The sequence below is a fragment of the Peromyscus eremicus genome, chromosome 4 (genome assembly GCF_949786415.1).
Source record: "Peromyscus eremicus chromosome 4, PerEre_H2_v1, whole genome shotgun sequence".
In the NCBI taxonomy this organism is placed as follows: domain Eukaryota; kingdom Metazoa; phylum Chordata; class Mammalia; order Rodentia; family Cricetidae; genus Peromyscus; species Peromyscus eremicus.
Window position 1 is genome coordinate 68,852,490 of NC_081419.1, and position 25,072 is coordinate 68,877,561.

The window sequence follows — 25,072 nt, forward strand, 5'->3', positions numbered from 1 at the left end:
CTTGAACTCTGACCTTGTTCCTAGTTTACAGCCTCTAATTTGGCTTCTTTTCCCCTAAGACCAGAAGTAGAGGCCAACCAGTCACATCGACCTTGGGATTCAGAGGAGTGTCTTGTATCTCCTGTAAATTGCTAACTTGATTTCCAAGGCTATGCATTTTGGCCAGTAACTTAGAGAATGGTCTAGATTCCAAAGCCAAATGTAGCTAAGAACTATCCAGAAAGGATATTACAGGGTACAGTTTGGGGATTCCTGCTTCAAGGAAGCTCTCCCCATAACTGGAGGTAAGCCAGGCTGAGGACAAGTGAGAAGACTGCTCTGTGGTGGGCACACTTCTGGTGAATGCCAGAGGAAGCCATTCTTGTTCCTCTGAGGAGTCTTGGGTCTCGGCAGGCAGGGCCCTGCCCTTCACAGGCAGCTACCAAGATCAGTGGGCATGCAGCTACTACGAAGGCACGTCTCATTCAGGATACCCCACCCCCTGGACAGCCAGGAGCCTCTCAAGTCTCCAGCCAGAAATTATTTCTCTCCCTGGAAACCCTAACACTTTTGGGGAGCATGAGGTTAAATTCACTGAGTACTATGCCACTTGTGATGTGCAGGAAAATGAAGCACAGCTGACCAGCATCCATGGATGCTTAGCTGCCTTTGGACTACAAGTCCTTGCCTTCCTTTGGAGGGCCAAGCATGGGTCTGGGCATGGCCATGGGGAGCCTATGAAATCCAGGGAATGCAAGGGTCACAGAGCCCTTTTCCCCACACACTTCCCCTTAAGCATCTAATCCCTGCTCTGGGGGCTTGTAGGTTTCCTTGGACTGTGAAGAAAGAGAATACACACCAAAAAAAGATCCTGGAGCCTGGCTGTGTTCGAAGTGTGACATCCATTTTGCTTTATTGCCATCTTAACAAAAATTTTTGAGAGGGCTATCTTGGGTTCCAGCATGGGTAGGCAGGGCAATTCCAGGCACTGGACTATTACTGGACAAGACAATGTTCAGTTTGAGGAGGCAGGAACCCCCCGAAAGAACCACAAATTGGGGCGATGGAGCCCAGGGTCCAGGGACACGGCAGGTGCCATCGGTCTACTCGCCTCATGGAGGACAATGTATGGAGTGTGTTTGTAAAGAGCTCTAGCAACAGCCTCCGCAGGCACTGGGTCCAGTAGGCTTCCAGGCCCACTTAGTCTCTTAGGGGAAAGGGAGGGGGTGCAAAAGGTCTGCTGGGATCAGCCTCAGGCCAAGGAGCGAGGACAAAGCTGCACCTAGATCAGAGCTAAGCTTTCAGCTTGGTCTCCCTGCCTAACTCTAAGAACCCAGCTCTCTGACCACGCCCCCTGAACAAACCACAAAGCTAGAGGTGTGTATGCTAAGTGAGTACACAGCCCAAGCAAGCAGAGGCAAGGCATGCTGGGAGGTGGACTGGACATGGCCTGATTGGGTTTTGGCCTTATTAGGAGCCAGTGAGTGGACAGTCTGCCTGCTGGCTCCTGAGGCCTGGCCCCTGGATCTCCCCACCACTGGCTGTGAGACTGGGGGCCACGGCAGACTGGTACACTCATCTATCTCCATGCTGGTTCTGTTCCCTCTTCCAAGTGCAGAAGCTGGGGCAGAGGCAGAACTTAGGTAAGGAGCATCTATTAGCACTCTAGAATTGGCCTCTTGAAGGAAGCTGGCCAGGCCCACAGTCCTGGTCCACCACTACATGGCTGTGTCATTTTTGACCCCTGAGGTACACGACAGTGATCGGAATGACCAGCAATCGATGGTTGTAAAGACTGACTGGGCTGCCTCCTCACTGTTCAGAAAGCTCCCTGAGATGGCCTGCTTTGTATGCACAGGCTTGGGAAAAAAGCTTACAGTGCACTAAGAATGCAAGATCGTCTCCTTCCCCTCATCAGCACGGCCCCACTCTCCTTCCTTCCACAAAAAGGCAAGCAGAGCAGCTGAGCAACAACGCAGGGCAAGCACAGGGCCAAGGCCAGGCCCCACCCACCCTGCTGAGCTAGCCCCACCCACCCACAGGCCGAACCACCTGGGAAAGAGCAGAATCAGGACCTGGGAGGTCAGCTCTGCTGCAGCCCTGAGTTGGAAGCAAGATTCTTTCGGATGCTGCCCCCTGCCCCAGCAAGGCCTGCTGCACAGGATGCAGGATACAGGCCGTGAGGAGAGCAACCCTCTAGGCCAAGCAAGCATCAAGCAGGCAGCTCCTCTTGTATCTTGAGCATCTTCCTGAGGTAAGGGGGTGAACCTGTACACCCGCTCCGTTGCTCTGTTACAGCACAGGAAGCTGGACTGCACCAGGTGAGGGGATGACAGAGCCCCAGGGTCATCAGTCTTGTTTCTGGACCCAAGAGACTCCCCCATCTCAAAGCCATAGCTCCTCCTTGTGCAAACTGGCCAGGTTAGAAATTGTGCTTTCTCTTCCGAGACCTGGTAGTCCGTGTGGGGGCTGGTTCTGGGGGATCTGGTGTAGGGTCCGGCAGGGGTGCCTGAGCTTGGGAAGCGGAGTCCATGGGGGCTGCCCTTCCTGGCCCCCGCTGAGATGCCTGAACTGCATCCCGGATCTCCATCAGCGTCTGACACATCTGACCAACGCGGCTGTTCAGCTCAGCCATAGCCTGGCTCATGACATGCATGCTGTCGGCCATGTCCTGGTGCACAGTCACCAGCTCCTGGCAGAACCGCTGGAACATTTCAGTCTGGTGGGCATGGGCATGGAGGAGATGCCAGTCCAGGCCCATGGTGGGTGAGCTGGGATGAGGCTCTGGGGTCCTGCAGGCCTGGGCCTGGGGTGAGGGATGGGGCAGGACCTCTGGCTTAGGGCCCAACAGCTGGCTCTGATTTGAGGAAGAAGATGAACAGAGCAGTGTGGGCCTGGCCAGGTGGGCCTCTTCTTCTGGAGGATGTAGTGGGGGCATCCGAAGAGGCTGCCGGGAGGGTCCAGGAGCCTCCTCCTCTTCATCATCTTAGGGCATGCAAGGAGAAAAGGACAGATGGTTACAACAGGGAAGACAGGGCAGCCCTGGTCATAGGCCCACCTCTGAACACCCCTACTGCCCACGCCACGCCAGCCTACAAGGGCGCCGCCCACGGAGAAATGCCTGCTCCTAAGTCCCCGGGGTGTGTGGGCCAGGCACTGGGCGAAGGCTGAGCAGGAGCTGGTTCCCTTCTTCCCACAGAGGCAGCTACATTCCAGGGAAGAAGTCCAGTCCAAGGACTTGGAGGCCCCAGTTGCGGTGGCTTATGACCTTGACTGTGTCACTGCATTTCTGCAGTCCGCTGCATTCAAAGGAACAATAATGACGCTCTGCTGAACTGCTGGGCCCCTGGCTGGGCAGCTGGCTGGACTATGAGATCCCAGAGCTTACAGTGCATTGCCAAGCTGAAAGTACTACCCTGTCAGAAGTTCTAAGCCACTCTCTGTGAGCTCCAGCTTCAACAAGGGAGGCGCTTTCCAAGTTGCCTGGGGCCACCTTGCGGAATCCTAACCTAAAAATTACCGCAAGGTGATGCCAAATGGCTGTATTTTTTTTTTAAGATCTTAATTCTATTTTTTATGTATAAGTATTTTGTCTGCATGTATGTCTGTGCACTGTATACTGTGCACTGTATACATGTAGCACCCGTAGAGGCCAGAAGATGGCATTGGATCCCCTGGAACTGGAGTTACAGATGGTTGTGAGCTGTCATGCAGGTGCTGGGAATTGAACCTGGGTCCTCTGGAAGAGTAGCCAATAGCTCTTAACCACTGAGCCATCTAGCCCAGGATGCCAAATGGCTGTAGATGGGAGGGAAAGGCTGATGCAGGAATCAGCAGGATTATGTGGGGCAAGCCACCAACCCTGTCGTCCCCTAAGGTAGGCTGCCAGGTCAGACACATCATGACCCACCCATGAGTGCTTGATTATGTAGGACTTGTGAGACAGACGGCTAGTCCTCCTTGATAAGGGATACAGGGAAGGGCCCTAGACCCTGAACATAGGGGTCTCGAACTTTCAGGTGGCCACGGTATAGGTAGATTCCCATAGCAGAAATAAAAATTGTGACAGACTCATCTTGCTGTAAGGAAGAGCCTTCATGCCTGTGGTGTGGGGCTAAAAGTCAGAGTTACTTCCCAAAAAGTTACTCCTCTAAGTGGCTTCCTCCTTCCTAAGGCTCCTGGGGTCTCATGGGGCTGGCACAGCGACAGCCTAGGGCTTCCTGAGCATGCTCAGTAAGCAGACGCCAGAAAGGGTGGGAAGGAGCACTCTGAGCTGCCGTTACCCCTTCCCCAGCCAGCCCTCAGGCCACCACGGCCCCAGCCTGGCTGAAATCGGTGACTATTAGTAGATATGGGGGCTCCTGCAGCCCAGGTTACCTCTGCTAACCTCATCATCTTTGATGTCTAGGAGATGGAGGGGTGAGGAGGGCAGGATTCAGGAAACAGACTTTTCTGGATACTGCCCCCACCACCCCCGCCCGGGCTTCAGCAAACCCTGGCAGACCCAGGCTCAAGTCCGGTTCTGATGTCTCAGGGGCACCTCCGTTTTCTGGGAGATTGTTTTCCTCAGCTGGCTAACAAGGAAGTCCGCCTCATCATGAACACGCTTTTTCTACGGCCGAGGCTGACTCTGTGAGTGGCCACCTGTCAGAGGCCCCAGCCAAACAGGAAATGAGCAGATCCCCTTGGCAAGGGGCCAGGGAGGAAGGCGGACTCTGAGAACCACCTTCCTGCTGGCTGGGTGCTGGCCCCCACAGCCTCCTCGGATTCTCCTGCCCTGCTCACAGGCCTGCAGTGAGGACAGCAGATGAGGGTGGGCGTGGATGTGTGAAGAGGAGGGATGGAAGGGGTGGAGTCCTTCAGGGAGGGATTCCAATGGCTCCCCCTTCTGGTGAACTAGAAAGGCTGGGAGGCAAGAAGGAGGGACCACAGGGAAACAGAATGGAGAGAGCAGGGAGGGAGCCTGGCCAGCCTCAGGTGAGCACCAAGACTGGAGAGAAGACTGGAGAGCACGAACTGGAGAGAAGCAGATCAAACACAGAAGACTGGAGTGCAGAGGACAAGGCAAAGTGACCGGGTGATCACGGAGAAAGGTCTTTTCCCCGGCCCAGCCACTTGGCTGCTGTGGTGCTGCCCCTCCCCCTGCCGGCTATGCTGGGGCTTCCCTGGCTTCTGCAGTTCCTGGAACGTGCCAAGCGCCTTCCTGATGTGGGCCTTGTACATGCTGTTCCCAGCCTGCTCACCCTCCCCTCCCCTCCCCTCCTCTGCGCCTCGCACCAGGCCTGGTTAACTCTTCATCACCCTTCAGACGCCTTCCTCCGCCAGGCTTGGCCTGATCTTCTTTGTAGCTGCAGCACCTCTTTTCATGTGCTTTGCAGACCCAGCACAGACTGAAGACACTGGGCCCCACTGGCTGCAGAACAGCAGAGCCCATGTGGGCCCTGGGTACCACACAAGTCTAAGGCTGGAAGGCTGGGATGCCCTGGACTGGCTCAGCCCTTATCCTTCCTCTAAGTGTGAGCAATGGTCTAATTCAAGCATGTCTAACCTTTTGGCACTGCAACACAACGAGATCACTACAAAGCTCCGGCTCAAGGCACAAATTAACAAACAAACAAATAAATAAACAATAGCTTGTAATGTTTTAAACAAGTTTATGATTTGGGTTAGGGCCACACTCATCGCGATGTGCCTGCAGCCCTCAGGCCAGAAGTTGGACACATCTGAAGCTTTTTATCCCTACAAGTGTCATTTGTGTAGGTTTTAGATGCAGCCCTGTCCTTCCTGCTCCCAAGCCAGCTTCTAGTACAGAATGGATGCACAGGACGTGGAGGCAGGACGGAAGTAGGATGGAGGTATGGAAAGAGTTGGGAGGCAGGGAGGGCTGGGAGCTAGAAAGGGAAGGGGTGCACGTGAGGAAGCAAGCCCCCCCCCCACACACACACATTCAGGCTGTGGACAGGCAGCGATACTCACAGCTGGTAGAAGGGCTGTCGATACCATCCAGTGCTGCCCTGGGGAAGCCGTGCCCAGCCTGGGCAGTGAGCAGTGCTGACTTGATGGCCCTCTCGTGGGCGGTGAGCATGAGGGGATGGGTGTGGCCCCCGGTCCCTGGGCCCGACAGCGACTGCTGCATGAAGGCCAGCTTGTCCTTGGTCCTGCGTTTCATGTCATCCCATCTGTGCTTAATGTCCTTGATGGAGCGGGGGACCTGGCTGACGGAGGTGACTTTCCGAGCTATGCCTTCCCAAATCTTGTCCCTGTCGGCATGGGACAGTCGCATGGTCTCTCTCCCAAAGAGAACCGCCTCGTGACGGGTCACCTCTGTGACCAGAATGTCCAGCTCCTCCTTGGAGAATTTAGGCTTCCTCTTACGCTCCGCCAGGGGCAGCACGTTCCTTGGGTTGAATATCCCACAAAGCATAATTGGGTAAATGACCGTCAATGAGGGTGGTCGTCCTTCCTAATCACAGGCCCCATCTGGGAAGCCAGGGAACACTTGCGGCCACCTAGGCTCCACCACACCCTCCTCCTACAGTGATGCCTCTCCCTCCCTCCTCCTTAGAAGAAAGGCAGGAAGAAGAGGTAGAAGGAGCCCAGTAACTGCAGGGTAGGGTTACCCTACCTCTCATCTGCCCTGAGCACCAGGCAGTTCAAGTTCTTTTGACCTTTGCTGACTCGTTCTCCCCATCCAGAGTGGGGATACCAACCACAGCAGTTTCTGCCGGTTCCATCTATATATGAGAGCCTTAACAACTTAAGGGGCTGGAGAAATGGCTACGTGGTTAACAATGACAGCGGATTAGAGTTCGTATCCCAGCAACCACATCAGGGAGTTCACAAACTCGGTCATTCAAGCTCCAATGGGTCTGTTGCCCCCTCTTGGCCTCTGTGAGCATCTGCACACATGTGTGCACACACACACATAAAAATATAAAAATTTTAAAAATAAAAAAGAGTAGCCCTACAGTGGTCTGTGGCATTAGCTGCTAGTGTCCATCATGTTGCAACCACAGGAAGCTTGTTCTGTCATTTGTGCAGCTCATTTTCCTTGCCCAGCGTCCCTCGTGTCCCTTGTGTATGTGCAGAGGAAAACCAGCTCCTCCCCCTCAAGGGCGCCACCAGCGGCTCCTCATGGAGTGGCATTCTGGTTAAGATGTGAGGCACCCACGAGCATCCACAGAGAGATAAGTTACCCCTGGAAGGACACTAGGATAGCCTCGGAGGCTCTTCAACCTGACCTTGCAGCTGCTCTGGCTTTGGAACCCAATCTTTCCACGTTGTGGTTCTATCCACCTTTCACTATAGCTCTGAAAGTTCCACCCAGAAGGAGGAACCAGGGTGATCCGACAGAGGGAAACTCGGATCCCAACCCGTACCTAGGGGTGCTTCCCAAACCACAGCGGAGATCAGCAGTGCTCAGTTCCTCCAGCCTACTTTCTCTCCTCTCAGCCAATAGAGTGTACTCAGATAAAGGAAAGTTGGGGGCTTTGGTACCCAGCTCAGGACAAGGTCTTGCATTCAGACAGACTTGTGACTATCCTTGGGTGGGGACCACAGGGGCCTCTGTAAAACTAGGGTGAACCCTGTAGGGCCTTAATTATGCCCCTGTGGGCGCTCACAGAGTCTGTGTTAGGAGACGAGGAGATTACTGTACAACGTGGAATGTCCAATAACACGCTTACCTTTTACCCCAGTGCAAACCAGGGGTACCCATGCATGAAGCTCTGCTCATCTAGAATGTTTGAAAGCAGCGCCAAAGGCACACATGTCTCAAGTGGCCCCCGAAGGCACAAAACAGCCCTTGGTTGAGAATTACTGCACGCGGAGCACCTAACACAGAGCTTGCATAGATTAACACTCAAAACATGAATACCTATCCCTTGCTTGGCCCACGACTAATTTCATAAAGACATCTATCCATCAAATCATCCCCAAAACCCTGGTCTGTGAGAGCACAACTAAGTGTGTCTGTAAATTAACAAGCGCTACCAAAAGCAAAGCCACACACAAACACAACCACTGGATCCTGGAACCTTTCCAAGCCAGGACACATCCACTAAGACCACCAAGGAGCCGCTTGGGGTCAGGACAGGCTAGGGACATCAGGACAGAGTCATGCTAACAAGGCTGGAGGAGCAGACTCCAGCCCACTGCACCCACCCACAGCCACAAGAAGCCATGCTCTCTTTGGTCCCTTGTGTGTTAGCAGAAAGAACCCTGGCTTGCAGATCAAGAACCCTGGTTTGTAGGTCCAGGGACATGGGGCCCAGTCCTCATTTTGCATTGGATGGCATGAACTTGAGCAAGACTTTGCCCTGCTTTGGTCTCCATTCATCACTGGGGCATGACCACCAGCACAGAGCAATGGCTGTCAGCCTGAATGGCCACATCAGAGTCACTATAAAGAGCTTGCAAAATTGTCATGTCCCAGATCCATCCCCAATCAAATTACACCAGCAGCCCTGGCATGCTAAACAATGGCTTAGTTGGTTGAGATGAGACAACATCTTCTAAGAGGCTGTGGGAAAGCCCTTTCCCCAAACAAAAGCTCAGAAATGGGAGGCAACAAGGGACAGGTCAGCTCTCTAAGCCATAGTTCCTGGAGCCCTACAAGTGACAGTGCAAAAGCCTGACACCAGGATGCATCAGACATGCTCTTTCAGCTGGCCTGGACCTGGCTGCGGTGACCGACGCAAAGACCCAGACAGGGTCTGGTCTGTGTTGTCCATTAACAACATCCCTGCAAGGCTTGTGCCCACTTGCTCTAGGTGCCCTCAACCAAGTCCTGGCCCCTCTGAAGACTCATGTGTCCTTTCTATTCCATCCGGGTCCTCACAGCACATGTCTGTTCTTCTCTGTCATTTATGCAGTGGCAGGTGTGAGCCTTGTAGGGCTGCAGAGGACAGGACTGGGCAGGGCTGGGCTGGCCTACTCTCAAGTGCCCAGCCTGTATCTGAGCAGAAGCAGTGCTCAGCATAAGGGATACGAGACACCGTCGAGCTGACCTGGACCTTTGGGCCAAGGGAGAAGGAGGTGGCTGGGAGTGTCAAGCCCAACTTCCTGTGCCGCTTTCAGGGATAGCTGACCAGTTTGTATAAGAGGAGGCAATGTGTAGGTGCTGATTCTGCACCTGTTCGGTGGTAGTGGGGACAGCTGCACCCTCAATAAGAGGATGAACCCAAACTGCCCTGCAAGCCAGCTGCAGTTCCGAGGACATACAGGTGGCAGTGAGGCCACAGAGAGGGACACAGGGGACCTCCTATGACTCCCCTACTTCCAACCAGCTCTTTCTCACGTGCTCCAACTCCCTGAGACATCCCTTGCTGTCCCCACCTCCTGTCTTCCCATCAGTCCCCAAGAAACCCATCTGAGACTCTCAGAACTACACAGTGACAAGGCTTCTGACCCATGATGTGGCTGGGCCCCTGGGTCTGTGAAGGCATCCCTGTTTTCCCAACCAGATCTAAATCTCCTGTCAACCACCTCTGGGTCCCAGATAGAGACCACCAAGTGGTACCGAAGACAGAATGACCCTTCTCCTAACATATATCCACTAGTAGGACCCACACGAGCCTGGATCCCAACTCAGTGTGGCCACCCTTGTTCAGTTCTCTGCTCTCGCTGGCTAGACTTTTAGGACCTTTCTGGCATACACTTCTAGGCCGCAGCCTGGGGCCAGAGTAGAGCCACTGTTGTCAGCAGTCAAGCCTAGCGTGAGCCCCGTGGGAAAGGGAGCTGGAGATGTCAGGAGCCTCCACCCTCACACAGCCACGGTATGGCTTCTGGGTCTTCCCTGGAGTGCTGCCACCCGTGCAGCAGGAATCTGCCCTGGGAGAAATGCCTCTGGTCCATTCTAGGCTGGGGACATCCTCCTCTTCTGCAGGAATTCTACCAGGAGCCCATGGCCTCTATAGCCTCCAGGATTCCTTCAGCCTACTGGTCTGGCCACAGGCTCTCCACTAGAGCCTGTGATGGAATCCTAGGGGAAGAGGGCAGTTCTCTCAAACCCCGCCAGCAGCAGTTCTGGAGCAGTCTGGAGAGAGCTCTGAGAGCCTGGAAGCTCAAGACACTCCCTTGGCTCATCCCAGAGGCTGGTGGGGCCCCCTGGAGCCGGCAGGGATGGGACTCACCTCATCCAGTTGGCTTTGGTCTCGTCTGACCCATCTATGGACTTGTAGCGGTTGTTCTTGTCCACAATCTGTAAAACAGAGAGACTGTCTAGAAGGGGCCATTAGAGAAGGGGCTCCTTCTCATTAAGGCCAGGGCCCAGCTCCATCCTCAGTCTCACTTCTCTCCCCCTGTCCTCCTACACTGTCCCCACTACCCCCCCCCCCCAAGATGGCATCAAGGATCCTTGTTGTCCTCTCTCCACCCACTCCCATTCCCTCAGAGACCCTGGAGAAGAGCAGAGAGGAAATGGTCACCGCCCTCTCATCTGTACTGATGGAATCCTGGCGACATGGCCCAGGAGCACCACAGGTACTGGGCTGTGTGACAAAAGCTGAATCCAGCCCTTCTCTCTCTGCACTGTCTGTGGGAGATGGGGGCCATCACTGGGGGCCGGGCTCTTGTGATTTGAAAGGGTTCCTCCTTTCCTCAAACTTCGAATATTCAAGACCCTTGGGGTTTGGGGTGGGGTTGTGTCCAAATGTCTACACTCCACAATCATTCTGAGTATCAAGATCCCTTGAGACATGGGATTCTAGGCTGTCCCTGACTTTCCTTTCAGAGGGCAGGGGTCATTAAAAGACATATCTGGAAAAGATTTGAAGCTTGAAGGTTAGGACAGAAAGAGAGGCACTCAAAAAGGATGATACACGGAAGGGAAGAGCATGGGTGTTGTCTTCTCTCACAATAGTTCTGGTTTTTCTTGACCCAAGTGATAAGCAACCTTAGTCTACTACAGATCTTTTATAGTCTATTGTCTTTCCCTTTGCTCAGTCCTTGCCACCATTTTGCACTGTGGTTTTTGAAACAGAGATTATAAAATTCTCTTCACTACTTAATGATCATGTCCACATTTCAGTTCTGGAAAATTCTCAGCTTTTCTGTTTTTTAGTAGAATTCCTCATTTTCTCCAATCTCTTCTGGTAGAATCTCTCTTAAATAAACAGAATAGCTCATTCAGTCCTCCGTGTCTTAACTACCTCTTCATAGTTTACTCTGTCTTTTGGAGCAGTGTCAAGGAAAGTTTCTCAAAACTCTATTCCCATCCACTGATCATCTCTTTGTGCCTACTCCAGTTTCTTCTATCTATCAGAGTTTTCCTTTCTTACTTCACTTGCTTTTTTGGTGTTTTATTTTCATTTTGCTTTAGGCAGAGCTTCACTAATGTAGCTCAGGCTGAGTGGAACTCTCCTCCTACTCAGCCTCCTGATTGCTGGAATTACAGGCATTCGCCACCACGCCCAATGTCTTTGTTTCCTTTTTAATGAGTATCTTTCATTTAATAAACGTTTTTCACTTTCAATATTATTTTGAAGATCTGTCTCCTTTTTTCATTTGTCTCTTTGAGTTTCACAGTGACATGTTCCTCCTTTCTTGTTTCCACAGCTTAGATGAGATATAATTAGCATATAACACAGAATTTCCTAATTGTGGAAAAATATGCTAGATCAAGGCTAGTTCCCCGAGGACTAGGTGGTACAGAGCAACCCCACAAGCCCCTCGATACTAATGTTAAGATTCTATCCATTCTCCTCAAAATGGAAGACCAAGTGTTTGTCGATTGAAATCAGACCATGCCGCTCTCCATCTCCAGGTTTTATCCATTGAGCGTATGATGAAATTCACATTCACGGTTATAGCCTTTCAGGCCCGTGCACCTGAGTCCTGCCAACCTGTCTGCCTGACCTTGGCCTGTTCCGGGTTGAACATGAAGTGTGCACATCAGGCTCCTGTGCTGAGCATACGGTCTCTGTCTGGTGCTACTTCAGGAGGTGCTGAGAACTCCAAGAGGAAGATCTACTTGGAGAGTGCTGTGAAAGATACACTAGGTTGCCCCTTGTTCTCTGCTTCCTGTCCACCATGAGGTAAACATCCTCCTCCTCAGGCTCCTACTGCCATGCTCTGCCTCACTACAGGTCCAGGATTAATGGAGCCGAAGACTATGGACTGGACCCTTCAAGACTGTGAGCCAAAAATAAACGCTCCTTTGTTTAGCTGGGTATGTTGGGCATTCTGTCACGGTAAGGGGAAAGGTAACTAACCTAGTCTCTCTCTGCCCCTCACTTTGCTGCAGCTTGTTCTGAGGGGCAGTCAGCCAGCTTTCAGCCATGCCCAGAATCTCTTTTCCATACCTTTAAAAGAATCATACTCCTGGAGTATTCCAAGCACTCCAAAATGGTAAGAGGATAATGGAGCTGACAGCAAGAACCAACAGAATGCACACTAGTCATGTTCCTCTCAGATCTTTCCCTTGGCTTCAAAAAAATCCCAGGCTGGGATAGGAAGATGACTCAGTGGGTATAGGCATGAGGACATGGGCCTGACAACCTGAATTTCATCCCCAGATCATAGATGGAGACAGGAAAGAACCAGTTCCTGAGAGCTGTCCTCTCACCAAACGCCTGCACACACATGCACGCACATAGGCCTGTACACATACACACATGAACACACACACATGTGCATGTACACACACACACACACACACACACACATGTATACTCACAGGCATGAACACATACCACACACGTGCATGTGCACACACACATATGCATACACACATGCACACAACAAATAAATAAATAAATAAATATTATAAAATAATATTTAAATAAATAAAAATTATAAATCCCAAGTAAAGACCAGCTCTGCCTCCAACTCCTTCCCCACTTCCCCCCTCCAAGGATAACCACGTCCTGAAGCTGGGGACCCCTCACCCCATTTTTGCCACACACATGATCCTCTTCTACGAACAACATGCAACACTGTTTTGCAAAAATTTAGAAAATGGAATAGTCTCGTCTGGAATGTTCCCCTCAGGCTCGCGTTTTGACCGTGTGGTCCCCTGTTGGTGGCACTATTTTGAAGGGTGTGAAGACTTCAGGAGGTGGGGCCTGGCTGGCAGACTCTGGCTCTGGCCCTTCATTCTGCCTTCTATGTGCGGCGTCTTCACCACACGCTCCCACCACCACAAACTCTGCCAGCCCTTCCCTACTATGACGGTCTGAAAGCCCTCTGAAACCCTGAGCTAAAATAAGCCCTCCTTCCTTTCCCCTTCTCTATGGAGTCCTTGATTATAGAAACGAATACTGAGAAACAATACCTAATGGCGAGAGCTCACAGAAATGGCCCCCAAGTGACCACATCCTCTTAAAACTTTTCCTCACTGAGCTGTAACAGCAGCTCCTTTCTGATCTGTGGCTCTCAGACTATGTCACCTCTGCAGGCCCTCCTGATCTGAGCAAACTCTCCCCTGCCACAGCCCTGGTCTCCCCCATATTAGCTCTAGCGTATTAGCTCTATGACATCCCATCACTTTTTTCAAGACCCTAGTGGCAAAGATCATTTCCGTTGATGGTGTCTGTTAGCCGTGATGAGGGAGAGGCTCCCTCGCCAGGGTCTAAGGGTTTCTAACCCGGGCCAGCTGTTAGCTTGTTGGACTTTCCTAAAGCAGCTGTGAGACACAGCCATCAGCAAAACTCACAAGGCATCAGATTTCACACTTTTAAAAGGGAAGAACTCACTCAGAACTTACCACTCGCCTAGCTCTTTCACTACCCTTTCCTGTTATCTGTGTGGCTACGGCTCAGACCTGGGGAATATTCCCCTAAGCTCCTGAGTTAGTAATTTGGTCCTCAGCTCAGCACTATGGGAAGACGATAGTCTCTTCCCAGGGGCCATGTGGTGTAGCAGCTTGCCTGCCTATGCTCCCCAGTATAATGTACTGCCTCGCAGCAGGCCTCAAAGCAAAGCAGTCAAGTGGTCAGGGATTTAAACAGCTGAAATTATGAATCCAGTTCCCAATTTAGCTGTTACAGCAATGAGCACTGGGGATGCAACATTACAGAGGATCCCTCAGCTAACACAAGCAAGGCCCTGGGTTCTATTCCCAGTACCACACGCTCACACTACTCGGACTTCTCTGTAGTAATCAAAACTAACCGGCGCCATACTCTCTGTGCAATGAAGTACCACATTCAAACCATCCGTCCCAACCTGGCATTCAGGGAATCCAGACACATCAGGAGCTTTGTCACCCCAGAAACCAGTATGCACGCCCCAGCATTACCAGCAGGTGGTCACACACTAGCGCAGCTGTGGCTGTGCTTACAGGATCAGAGGATGGAGCATGCTCTGCAAACCTTCAACTCCGCTTTACCTCTAGAGGAGGAGAGAGAAGCGGGGGTGTTTCTCCTTTGTGGATGAGCCTAACCAGCCATCGTGCTTCCGACAGTCTCAGAAACAGGATGCCGGGAAGACGAGCCAGCTGGAGGCGAAGCGCTTGCTGTTCAGACACGAAGACCTGAGTTCAATCTTCAGAATCTGAATTAAAAAAGCTGGGCATGGTGATGCAACCTTGCCATCCTGACACTGGGAAGATGGACACGAGAGTATCTCTGGGGCTTGCCAGCCAGCCAGTCTAGCCAATCCACAAGCCTCAGGCCAAGTGAGAAAGCTTGTTTTAAAAACAAACCAAAACAAAAGTAAGATGGGCCTCGGAGGTATGACACCCAAGGTTGAATTCTGGCCTCTACACACATGAACACACGTACCTGCACACACAGGGACAAGTGCAAACACACACAATTTAAGACAAAAAGGCCAGACGTGCTGCGGCTCAGGCCTCCTCTCCTCCACAGTCTCCCCAGATGACAGACGCCCTAGTCTACAGGGACCTCCATGGAGTGGCCCGGAGTCCGGTCCTTACGCCAACACTGCGCGGTTCTGTCACAGCTCCCAGTGGGCTGAAATCTCAGCTCACAGTTCAGGAGCTGCACGTGTGGCCTTGGGCAGGGGTTTCACTGGGAAGACCTCAATTTTCTCTATAAAACCAGAGCACCTTTGCACCCTTGTAGCCTTGACCACAGCAGAAGGCATAAGGCTAATGGTGGCTATCAGCCATCATGACTGCAAGTGCCATTAAGAAAAGACCAAATGGTCCTTGTCAATTCAACAAGGAATTAATGACAAGGGGGTGGTGTCTGCCAGCCAACGCAGAGTGGTACTAATTACCTTTCTGTCCCTTACAGAGCAGAGGGGAAAAGCTGGGCTGGGATTAACACGGAAGCTACCTGAAGCCTCTATGGCTGGATCAGGCCTCAAGGTGTCCTGGGGGATGTTCCTTGGCTTAGCTTTACTACAATTCAGGATTTTCTTGATTCAAGCACTCAGTCATTCAGTAAATGCCATCAAGAGAGCAGCTAGAGAGACGAACTCGAGGGACAAAGTGGTGAAGGCAGTTGTGTTAGTCACTGTTCTACTGATTTGAAGAGACACCATGACCAAGGCAATTCTTATAAAAGAAAGCGTTTAACTGGGGGCTTATAGTTTCAGAGGTTTAGTCCATTATCCTTATGGTGGGGAGCATGGTCGCATGCAGGCAGGTGCTGGAGTAGTAGCTGAGAGCTATATCCTGATCTATAGGCAGAGAGAGAGAGAGAGAGAGACAGACAGAGACAGAGACAGAGACAGAGACAGAGACAGAGAGATAGAGACAGACAGAGAGAGAGACAGAGACAGAGAGAGACAGACAGAGAGACAGAGAGACAGAGAGCTTGGCATAGGCTTTTGAAATCTCAAATCCCACCCTTTTCCTCCAACAAGCCACACTTTCTAATCATTCGAGTCCTTTCAAATAGTGCCACTCCCGGGTGACTAAGCATCAAATATATGAGCCTATGGAGGTTGCTCTTATTCAAACCACCACATTCCACTCTTCATCCCCAATACACTTATAGCCATATCATAATGCAGGAATGCATTTAGTCCAACTTCAAAAGTTCCCATGTCTACCAGTCTCAACAGTGTTTAAAAGTTCAAAGTTCCAAGTCTCTTCTGAGACTCATGGCAATCTCTTAACTGCAATCCCCCTGTAAAATCAAAATCAAAAAGCAGAACACATACTTCCAACATACAGTGGCACAGGATATATATTGCCAGACTAAAAGGGAGGAAAGGGAACACAGTGAGGAAATAGTGCACCAAAGCAAGACCAGAAACCAGCAGGGCAAACCACAAATTCCGCATCTCCATGTCTGATATTAAAGCACTCTTCAAATGTCCAACTCCTTCCAGCTTTGTTGACTACAACACACTTCTTTCCACATGTGGGCTGGTTCCACATGTGGTCTGCAGTTTTCCTGGGCAGGTATCCCGTGACTCTGGCATCTCCAACATCTTGGGGTCTGTGGTCAATGGTTTCCTTCACTTTAATCCTTCTCACAAGTTAGAACCTTAGCTGGGTGGAGTCTTATTCTAAGGTTGACTTGACTTTTAGCATCAGGCTTTTCTTTAAACTTTTTATCTCCCTGAGCACAGGATTTGGCTCCCACATTACATTTGTATTTCTTTTTATCCAGCTTGCTTCTTTTCACGACAGGTCTGAATAAATGACTACTAACAACCACAGGACACAATCAAGACTGGGCTGCCCTAAAAATCTCCTCCGCCAGTTCCATTAACCCAAAACTCTTCAATTTAGCCTCAGGCAGATTTCCAGAACAAGAGGAAAAAGCAGCCACATTCTTTGCCAAAATACCACAGAAACAGTCTCTAGGCCACTTAATAATGCTCTTCTTTGTTGTAGAATATTATTTAAGGTGTGTTACTTTTGTTTATGTTTTGTTATGTTGCATTTGTTTAAAGCTGTGTTACTGTGCCTGTCTAAAACACCTGATGGTCTAATAAAGAACTGAATGGCCAATAGCAAGGTGGGAGAAAGGATAGGTGGGGCTGGCAGGCAGAAAGAATATATAGAAGGAAAAATCTGGGAGGAAAAAAGAAGTAGCCAGAGAAAGAATAGGACTCCAGAGGTCAGCCACCCAGCTACACAGCAAGCCACAGAGTAAAAAACAGAAAAAGGTATATACAGGAATAGAAAAGGAAAAGCCCAGAGGCAAAGGTAAGTGGGATAAATTTAACTGAAGAAAATTTGGCTAGAAACAAGCCAAGCTAAGGCCAGACATTTATAATTAAGAATAAGCCTCTAGTGTGTGTGTTTATCTGGGAGATGGATGGCAGGCCCCCCCAAAAAGAGCAAAAACAACAACAGTTCCTCTCTGAAACTTCTTGATCTGGGCCTCCATAGTACAAACTGTCCCCAGCACTGTCTTCCATGCTCCTACTGGGATGGCCCATTAAGAACCCCCCATCCCTTAAAGCACCCAACTGCTTTTCTAGTCCAAAGTCTCAGAGTCTTCCACATTCCTCCACCAAACAGTATCATCAGGCCTGTCACAGCAATACCCCAGTCTCTGGTACCAACTTCTGTCTTAGTCACTGTGTTATTGCTGTGAAGAGACACCATGACCAAGGCAACTTTTATAACAGAGAGCATTTAATTGGGGGCTTGCTTACGGTTTCAGAAGTTTAGTCCATTATCATCATTGCAATAAAGCAATGAGTATTTCCTTTTACTGCTCTTCAAATGCTGTTTATCAAATTTATTTTTACAAAAACACCTTATTGAGGTCTGACTGGCACACCCACCGGTGTGTATGTGTAACAGATAGCACTCGATGTGTCTGGGAAGAAGTACACACCACAAGACATCAGCACAGCCCATGCCCATTGCCTCCTCAGGTTCTTGCTGCTTCTGCCTTAACAGCATTGTTACTATGACTCCACCAAGTGTCCACACTGCCCTCGGCAGCTCTGACACAGCACTGTGTAGTCCAGGCCCTGAGCTCTACGGTGACTCAAGGACCTGTTGTCTCACATGATAAACACTTGGCACTCTCTGGCAGTGCTTCCCTGTGTCCCAGCTCTCAGCAACTGCCCGCCATTCTGTCTCTGCCTCTGGGAGTTTGGTGATTGCAGACTCTTCCTGGAACTGCCACCAGGATGGGTTTCTTTAGTTCTGTGCATTCATTGCCATGAACAATAGTGAGTCTTCTTTATTTTTAATACTTAATTGGGAATAGATCTACCTCAAGACCCAGCTTTACCATTTTTAGACATATACCCAAAGGACACTCTATCCTACCACAAGGACACTTGCTCCACGATGTTCATAGCAGCTTTATTCATAATAGCCAGAAACTGGAAACAAGCTAGATGTCCTTCAACCAAAGAATGGATAAGGAAAATGGAGTACATTAACACAATGGAGTACTACTCAGCTGTAGAAAACAATGACATCATGAAATTTGCAGGCAAATCTATGGACTAGAAAAAAATCATCCTAAGTGAGGTAACCCAGACCCAGAAAGACAAACATGGTATGTACTCACTCATAAGTGGATATTAGCTGTTAAGTAAAGGTCAGTCATGCTACAATCCACAGACCTAGAGAGGCTAAGTAACAAGAAGGGATTAAAGGGGGGAATGCAAGGATCTCCTTGGGAAGAGGGAAAAAATGGTTTTGTGGGTGGACTAGGGGAGGGCAGGGTTGGGAATAGGAAGGATCAACTAGGGGGCATACTGGGGGAAACTACTGGAATTGGGGGCATTTCAAGGGCAAGGTGGAAACCTAGTGCAATGGAAAGTCCATGGAATCTATGAGAGTAACCCTAGCAAAGACCCATAGTAATGGGGGACACAGAGCCTGAACTGGCCATCTTCTGTAACCAGGCAAGGCCTCAAGTGGAGGGATTGGGACACCAACCCAAACACAAAACCTTCAACCTATAGCTTGTCCTGCCTGCAGAATGTTCTGGGACCGGAGCCTAGCAGAATCCTCATCCAAGAGACCAGAGAGACTCCGTCCAGCAACTGACGGGAGCAGATGCAGAGACCCACAGCCAAACATTAGGTGGTATTCGAGGAGTCCTATGGAAGAGGGGGAGGAAGGATCTGAGGAACCAGAGGCGTCAGGAACACCACGAGAACATGGTCCACAGGATCAACTGACCAGGACTCCTGGGAGCTCACAGAGATCAGGGTCCCTGTAGGGATCTGTCCTACATCCTCTACATATATTATGGCTGAGAAGCTTGGTGGTCTTGTGGGATTCCTAACTGGAAGTAGGGACAATCGCTGACTCTTTTGCCTAGTTATAGGGCCCTTTTCCCCATAAATAGGCTGTGTTGCCTCGTCCAGCCTGGATTTGATGCTCTGCACCTAGTCTTATTGTAGCATATTATGCCAGGTTTGGTTGATGTCCCTGGGAGGCCTGCTCTTTTCTGAGAGGAGATGGCAGGGGCATAGATCTAGAGGAGAGAGGAGGTGGGGGGAGAGAGTGGGGAGAAGGGAGGGAGAGGAAACTGTGGTTGGGATGGAATATATGAGAGAAGAATAAAAAATTATAAGAAATATAAGAAGAATAAAAAAATAAGAAAAGCCCTGGAGATGTAGTAAATGAGGCCTATTCGAATCTAGATCTTACATCCAAGTCCAACATATTCACATTCTCTATCCCTTCCTGAAGCCATGTAAAGTTGGCCGGGGACAATCAAACCAGCCTGTCACCTGTCACCACAGGCCCCCGGCCGGCTGAACATCAATACTCATAACTCCGGGTGTCTTCCAGAGGCTGTGTGCTTGTTTCCTATATCGATGCTGGAGCACACCAAAAACAGATGACAGACTCAAAGCCAGGCTTCCATTTCAGTTGAAGTGCCAGGATCTGAACTGTCCAGAGCCCTTTGGCCACTCCACACAGTACTTCCCCTTGAGAGTCGCATGGTTCTGCCAGGGAAGGGCACCTGACCCCACTGCACCAGTCTCAGGACCACCCACCCACCCCTTCCTCCTGGGGAAGCAAAGGACATCTTCAGGTCCTACAGTGGGCCTCAGGAAGTACACGAGATGGGACTAGAAAGACAGTTTGGAGCAGGAAGGGCCTTGAGCAAGGATGGAAAGAAACCTAGAAGAACCTGCCTGGCTAAAGGCAACACAAATGTAAACTGGAATGGCCAGAGGAAAAGTAAAACACAGATGTGAAAGCACCATGCTGCCGTTCAGAAGGGTTTTTCCAAACAGATCAGCAGCAGTGAGTCATATCCTGGTACCTCTGCAGTCACAGGGGACAACCAGTCCTGCACAGAGCACTGTGTCACAGAGCTGGGATGCTGGGAGAGGAGATGACCTAAGTACATTCTGGGTTTATCAGGACATAGCACCGTCCTAAGGGCATCTGTCCTTGCCAGAGACACTGTGACCCACACAATGGGAAGAGTTACCCATCTGGCCGTTTACAGGAAACACTAATTGCCCCCGTTTCATGACACCGAGTAAGCTGGTGTCACAGAAGACTTGACTTGGCACTATCAATTACTACTACTTGTCACTAGGCAGTGACCAAAAGACAGATGCACACTGTCTAAGTGAATACTCCTTTCTGGCAAAGCTCGAGAAAGTAACAGTAATAGTAAAACAGTAACCAAAGATGTCCCCTCAAAGCTGAGACAAACATGGGGAAATAACGAGATCACTAGGGCTAGGGACGTGGCTCAGCGGATAAAGCGCTTGCTGCACTGACTCAAAGAGTGGGGTTCACATCCCCAGACTCCGAGTAAAAGCTGGGCAGGTGGGGCAGGACTCAGGACACGGACACAGTGAATTCCAGACAAAAGCTAGCCGTAGATTCAGCAAGAGACCCTGCCTCAATCAATGACGTGGAGAGCTACTGAAGAAGACACTGGATGTGTGCTTCAGGCCTCCACAGGCATGCACACGTATGTGCACAGATACACATGCACATTACATACGAGAGAGAGAGAGAGAGAGAGAGAGAGAGAGAGAGAGAGAGAGAGAGAGAGAGAGAGAGAGAGACTCAAGCATGACATGCAAAGGTGTGCAAAGTCGTGAGTATTCCGACTCCAGAGAACCCTGGGTGTCTAGAGACTCTCCCAGCCTCACCAGAAACACTACCTATGAAACTATGGCGTTCAAACAGTTTGGTTGGTCTCAACTGTGCGGGGCAAGGGTTCCCCGTTCCAGTCACTCTACAGGTGAATTTATTTTTAATACTGCCTTTCCCACCCAATGAGAAAGATGCAACACTGCTGTCGGGAAAACGCATGATCTGAGCTGGCCGGAAGTGAAGAATGAGATCAATGGGAACTGTGGACCATCCTATAAACATTGTATCGGCTGCATGCTTTAGTAAGCATCACTATCAGGATGGAGAAGGAGGAGCTTAAGAAGCATGACCACCACGGTTGCTTGTGCCACTGAAAGGCTCCAGGCAAGAGCCTTCATTAAGAGTGCTCCTCGTGCAGCTGGGAAATTGATTACGAAGTAGCGACAAGACAACATTACACATATGAGACATGCCTGGAGCAATAACCCAGAGTGGCATATGACAGAAGTCAGGCAGCTACTGATGGCAGGTCACATCCGGTGTGCCCCCACCCCGTTTTCACATACCCCTGTGAACTAAGAATGGTTTGTGCACCTTTAAAAAAATGGAAATTTTTTTTCCATGTAACTTCACTTCTACGGTTTTTACATTTATATGAAATTCAAATTTTATTTGAAATCACATACAAATCAGATTTTTGAGGCCCTCAATAACATTTTATTGGAAGACAATCTGCACTCCCTGATTCCTGAGTCATCTGGGGGTTGCTGTGCTATGGCGGGTATAGTGCGGTAGCCAGGACAGAGACTGGGCATTCCGTGGGTCCTAACCACTTCAAGATAGAAACAAGCAAGTGAAAAACCCTTAGTTTCACACATGTGTGCTATGTGTGTGAGGTTGCCTGCAGAGGCCAGAAGAGGGTGCTGGAGTCCCTGGAGCTGGAGCGATGGACAGCGGTGAGCTGCTGCTAGACAAGGGCTGGGACCTAAATTTGGGGCTTCTGGAAGAGCAGCAAATGCTCCTAACTGCTACACCATCTCTCCAGCCCCCAAACTACGTTATGAAAAGGTTTGGACTGGGGACACACACACACACACACACACACACACACACACACACACACACCTATAAAAACAAGCATAAATGTTATAAGATGTAGCAACAGGTGATCCTAACAGCAAAGTGTTCTCTACACTATTCTTACATCTTTCTGCAGAGCTTTCTGGTTTGGTTTGGGGTTTTGGATTTTATCAGACAACATCACAGTATGTAACCCAGGCTGGCCTCAGACTCTGGTGATCCTCCTGCCGTAGCCTTCTGGGTGTGGAGACTACAGGTGTGCGTGACCACACCAGGCTCTTTTAAATTTTCATAGTTAAGGATTAGTAGACATTAAATAAACAAGCACAAAAAAGCACCTGTTCAGGATGAGGGCACTCGGTTGATAAAGTGGTTGTCACGCAAGCCTCAGGACCTCAGTTTGAATCCCCAGAACCCACCGAAAAGCTGTGCATGGTAGTGCTGGGGTACCAGGACCAAAGATCCTAGGACTCACTGATGATCCAGTCTAGCCAATCAGGGAACTCTGGGTTCAGGAAGAGAAAACACTGTCTCAAAATGTAAGAGCTCTGGCCTCTGCAGGGGCACACACAAGTGCACACACACACACACACACACACACACAAGCAAAGCACTTGTTCACCTGTACACACCCATGCACACACACTCCAATCTGTCTGAAATGTCCCCTCCTTACTCGCTGGACAAGCCTGAGGCTCTGTGCTTCTCTGAGCCCCCTGAGATTTAGCCTGTTAACTCCTGGCCCCATCGTGAGACCCCCACTTTTCTTTCCTCTCTCTTAGTTGTAGTACCCCACTGTGGTCTATTTTGCACACCTGGCTAGGCTGCCCTACATCCTCTCCGGAACAAAACGTGGACTGGATGACAAACTTAAAATAGAAACCTTTGCTGCCTCCTCTTTCTTCTGCCTCTTTTCCAAACCACAGGGTCACACAGTGACTCGAAGCACCTGGTGCCGCACTGGCCTGGCCTGCGGGACCTGGGGGTGGGGGGCGTTTGATCCATGATTTACAGCAGGATAAATTCCACTGGGCTGAGAGAGCAGAGGAAGGGGCGTATCTTGTCAAAGCAGTCAGAACTGAGTGTACAACTCATGCCAGGGCGGCCAGGCAGTGGAGGGCGGCCTTCCATCCCTGGAAACCCAGGGCCTCACTTGCAGTCAGCACACAGTGGGGCCAGCTCTCCTCCAGTTGAGTAGAGTCAGGGAGAGAATTGATGCTGGGCAAGACAGAGGAGAAAAGACCCAATCAAGAGAAGCAGAAAGGGAAAGGCCCAGAAGGAAGGGAGATAGAGAGGACCAAGCTGTGAGATGAGGCAGGCTCTGCAGCCAGACAGCAACAGGCCTGAAACCCACTGGAGCTCTGCCTAGCTGCTTAGTCTTGTATGCAGTGGCCCATATCACCCCCAGTAGGATGACAATAAATACACGGTGTCACAGGAAGAACACTGCAGAAGCATGAGCAATGTTTTTAGTGCCAAGTCCACCCCTGGCCAGGTGTCAGCGGCTCAGTAAGCACTAAGGGTTGTGTGTGTTATGATCAGGCTCCATTCCCACTGGAGTGCTGTGTGCACATGTCATTGTGCTATTGTGCACAAAACAGTAGTGTGTGTGTGTGTGTGTGCACACCCATATATGAGTGGCTTTGAAAGCCAGAGGTCAATAACAGGTGTCTTTCCCCAAAACCATTCCACCTTTTTTTTTTTTTTTTTTGCACAAGGCCTCTCACTGGCCTAGAGCTCACTCACTTGGCTAGAAACGCTGGCCAGGGAAATCCAGGGATTTGCCTGCCTCCACCTCCCCAGTGCTGGGATTGTAAGAGTTAGCCACCACAGCTTGCTTTTTTACACGAGTTCTGGAGCTCAAACTCAGGTCCTCGTGCCTGTACAGCAAGCATTTGAACAGAGCCATCTCCGTAACTGCAAACATGTGTTCGTGGATGGGGCCAGGGCTTCCGAAACCAGGAAGATGGTCAAGGAAAAGCTAATAGCAAGGAGAGCTTGGGGACAGGATTTGACGAATGAGCGGAGTTTATTTACGATGCAGGGTTTCCAGATTCCAGCCCCAAGTCAGTGTCATGGTTCAGATCTTTTCTTTCCTTTCTCATTTATCATCTAAGTAGGCCAAGCTGCTCCCTGGGCTCCCCAGTGAGGTCCAAACAGCCGCCGCCCCTGACATATGTGGGATACACACACACACACACACACACACACACACACACACACATACACACACACATACACACACACACACATACACACACACATACACACACACATACACACACACATACACACACACACATGCACACGCACACACGTTCTTGCTTTCTTGAGCCTCCCTGACCACTCACTCTCTTCAAGTCTTTGGTATTACTCACTGCTAGAGATTCTGAAGGTCAAATCCCTGCTGTGGGACCTATCCACCTCCATCTACCACCCTGCACTTTTTTAGCCAGTGTCCCTGACACACATGCCTCCTCCATCAGTCTATGTTTCCTACTGCTGCAGGAAAACACATTCTCTCTGTCTCTGTCTCTGTCTCTCTGTCTCTCTCTCTGTCTCTCTGTCTCTCGTTCTCTGTCTCTCTCTTTGTCTCTCACTTTGACCAAAGCAAATATATTCTTTTACAATTCTGGAGGTCAGAACTCCTCCAATCAAGAATCTGTCTCATCATCTATTTCTCCACATCTATAGGCCACCAGCATGGGGAAGAAATAAAAGGAGGACATGATTGCTCCTACGGGATTGAAGTTTTTATTATAGATATAAGAGAGATCACAGGCAAAGGCTGGAAGGGTCCAGACTGAACTGGGAGATGAGAGGGAGTAGGAGGACAAGAAAGAAAGAGAGAGGAACCAGGAACCAAGAGGCCAGAACTGAACCAGGAGAACAAGAGACCAAAAGGACCACTTAGCAAAAATGGCTGGGTTATATAGAAAAGAAAAGCTGAGAAAAGGGGCCCAGCCCAGGCCCTGGGCTGGAGAGTTCAGGATGGGGATAGGGTATGCTAGCCAGGAGGACCCTGTAACAGGTAGGGACTGAGGGAGACACTGGACGCCAGAGTCTGCTTTGATGTGTTAATAGGCACCTCAGCTGTTT

General features: G+C 50.3%; 1 protein-coding gene across 2 annotated transcripts in view; it reads right to left on the reverse strand.

Moving 5' to 3' along the window:
* Prdm11 (PR/SET domain 11) overlaps positions 1-25,072 on the reverse strand; it is a 47,566-nt gene that overhangs the window by 16,241 nt on the left and 6,253 nt on the right. The window contains exons 4-6 of one of the 2 annotated variants that reach the window (XM_059260978.1): positions 10,113-10,180; positions 5,956-6,377; positions 879-2,964 (exon numbers count right to left, since the gene is read on the reverse strand). In XM_059260978.1, coding sequence (XP_059116961.1) covers positions 2,402-2,964; positions 5,956-6,377; positions 10,113-10,180 — 1,053 coding nt within the window. In that variant the 3' untranslated portion in view covers positions 879-2,401. Of the gene's footprint in view, positions 1-878; positions 2,965-5,955; positions 6,378-10,112; positions 10,181-25,072 lie in introns of those variants that run through there. The other variant, XM_059260979.1, reaches the window with a different exon arrangement.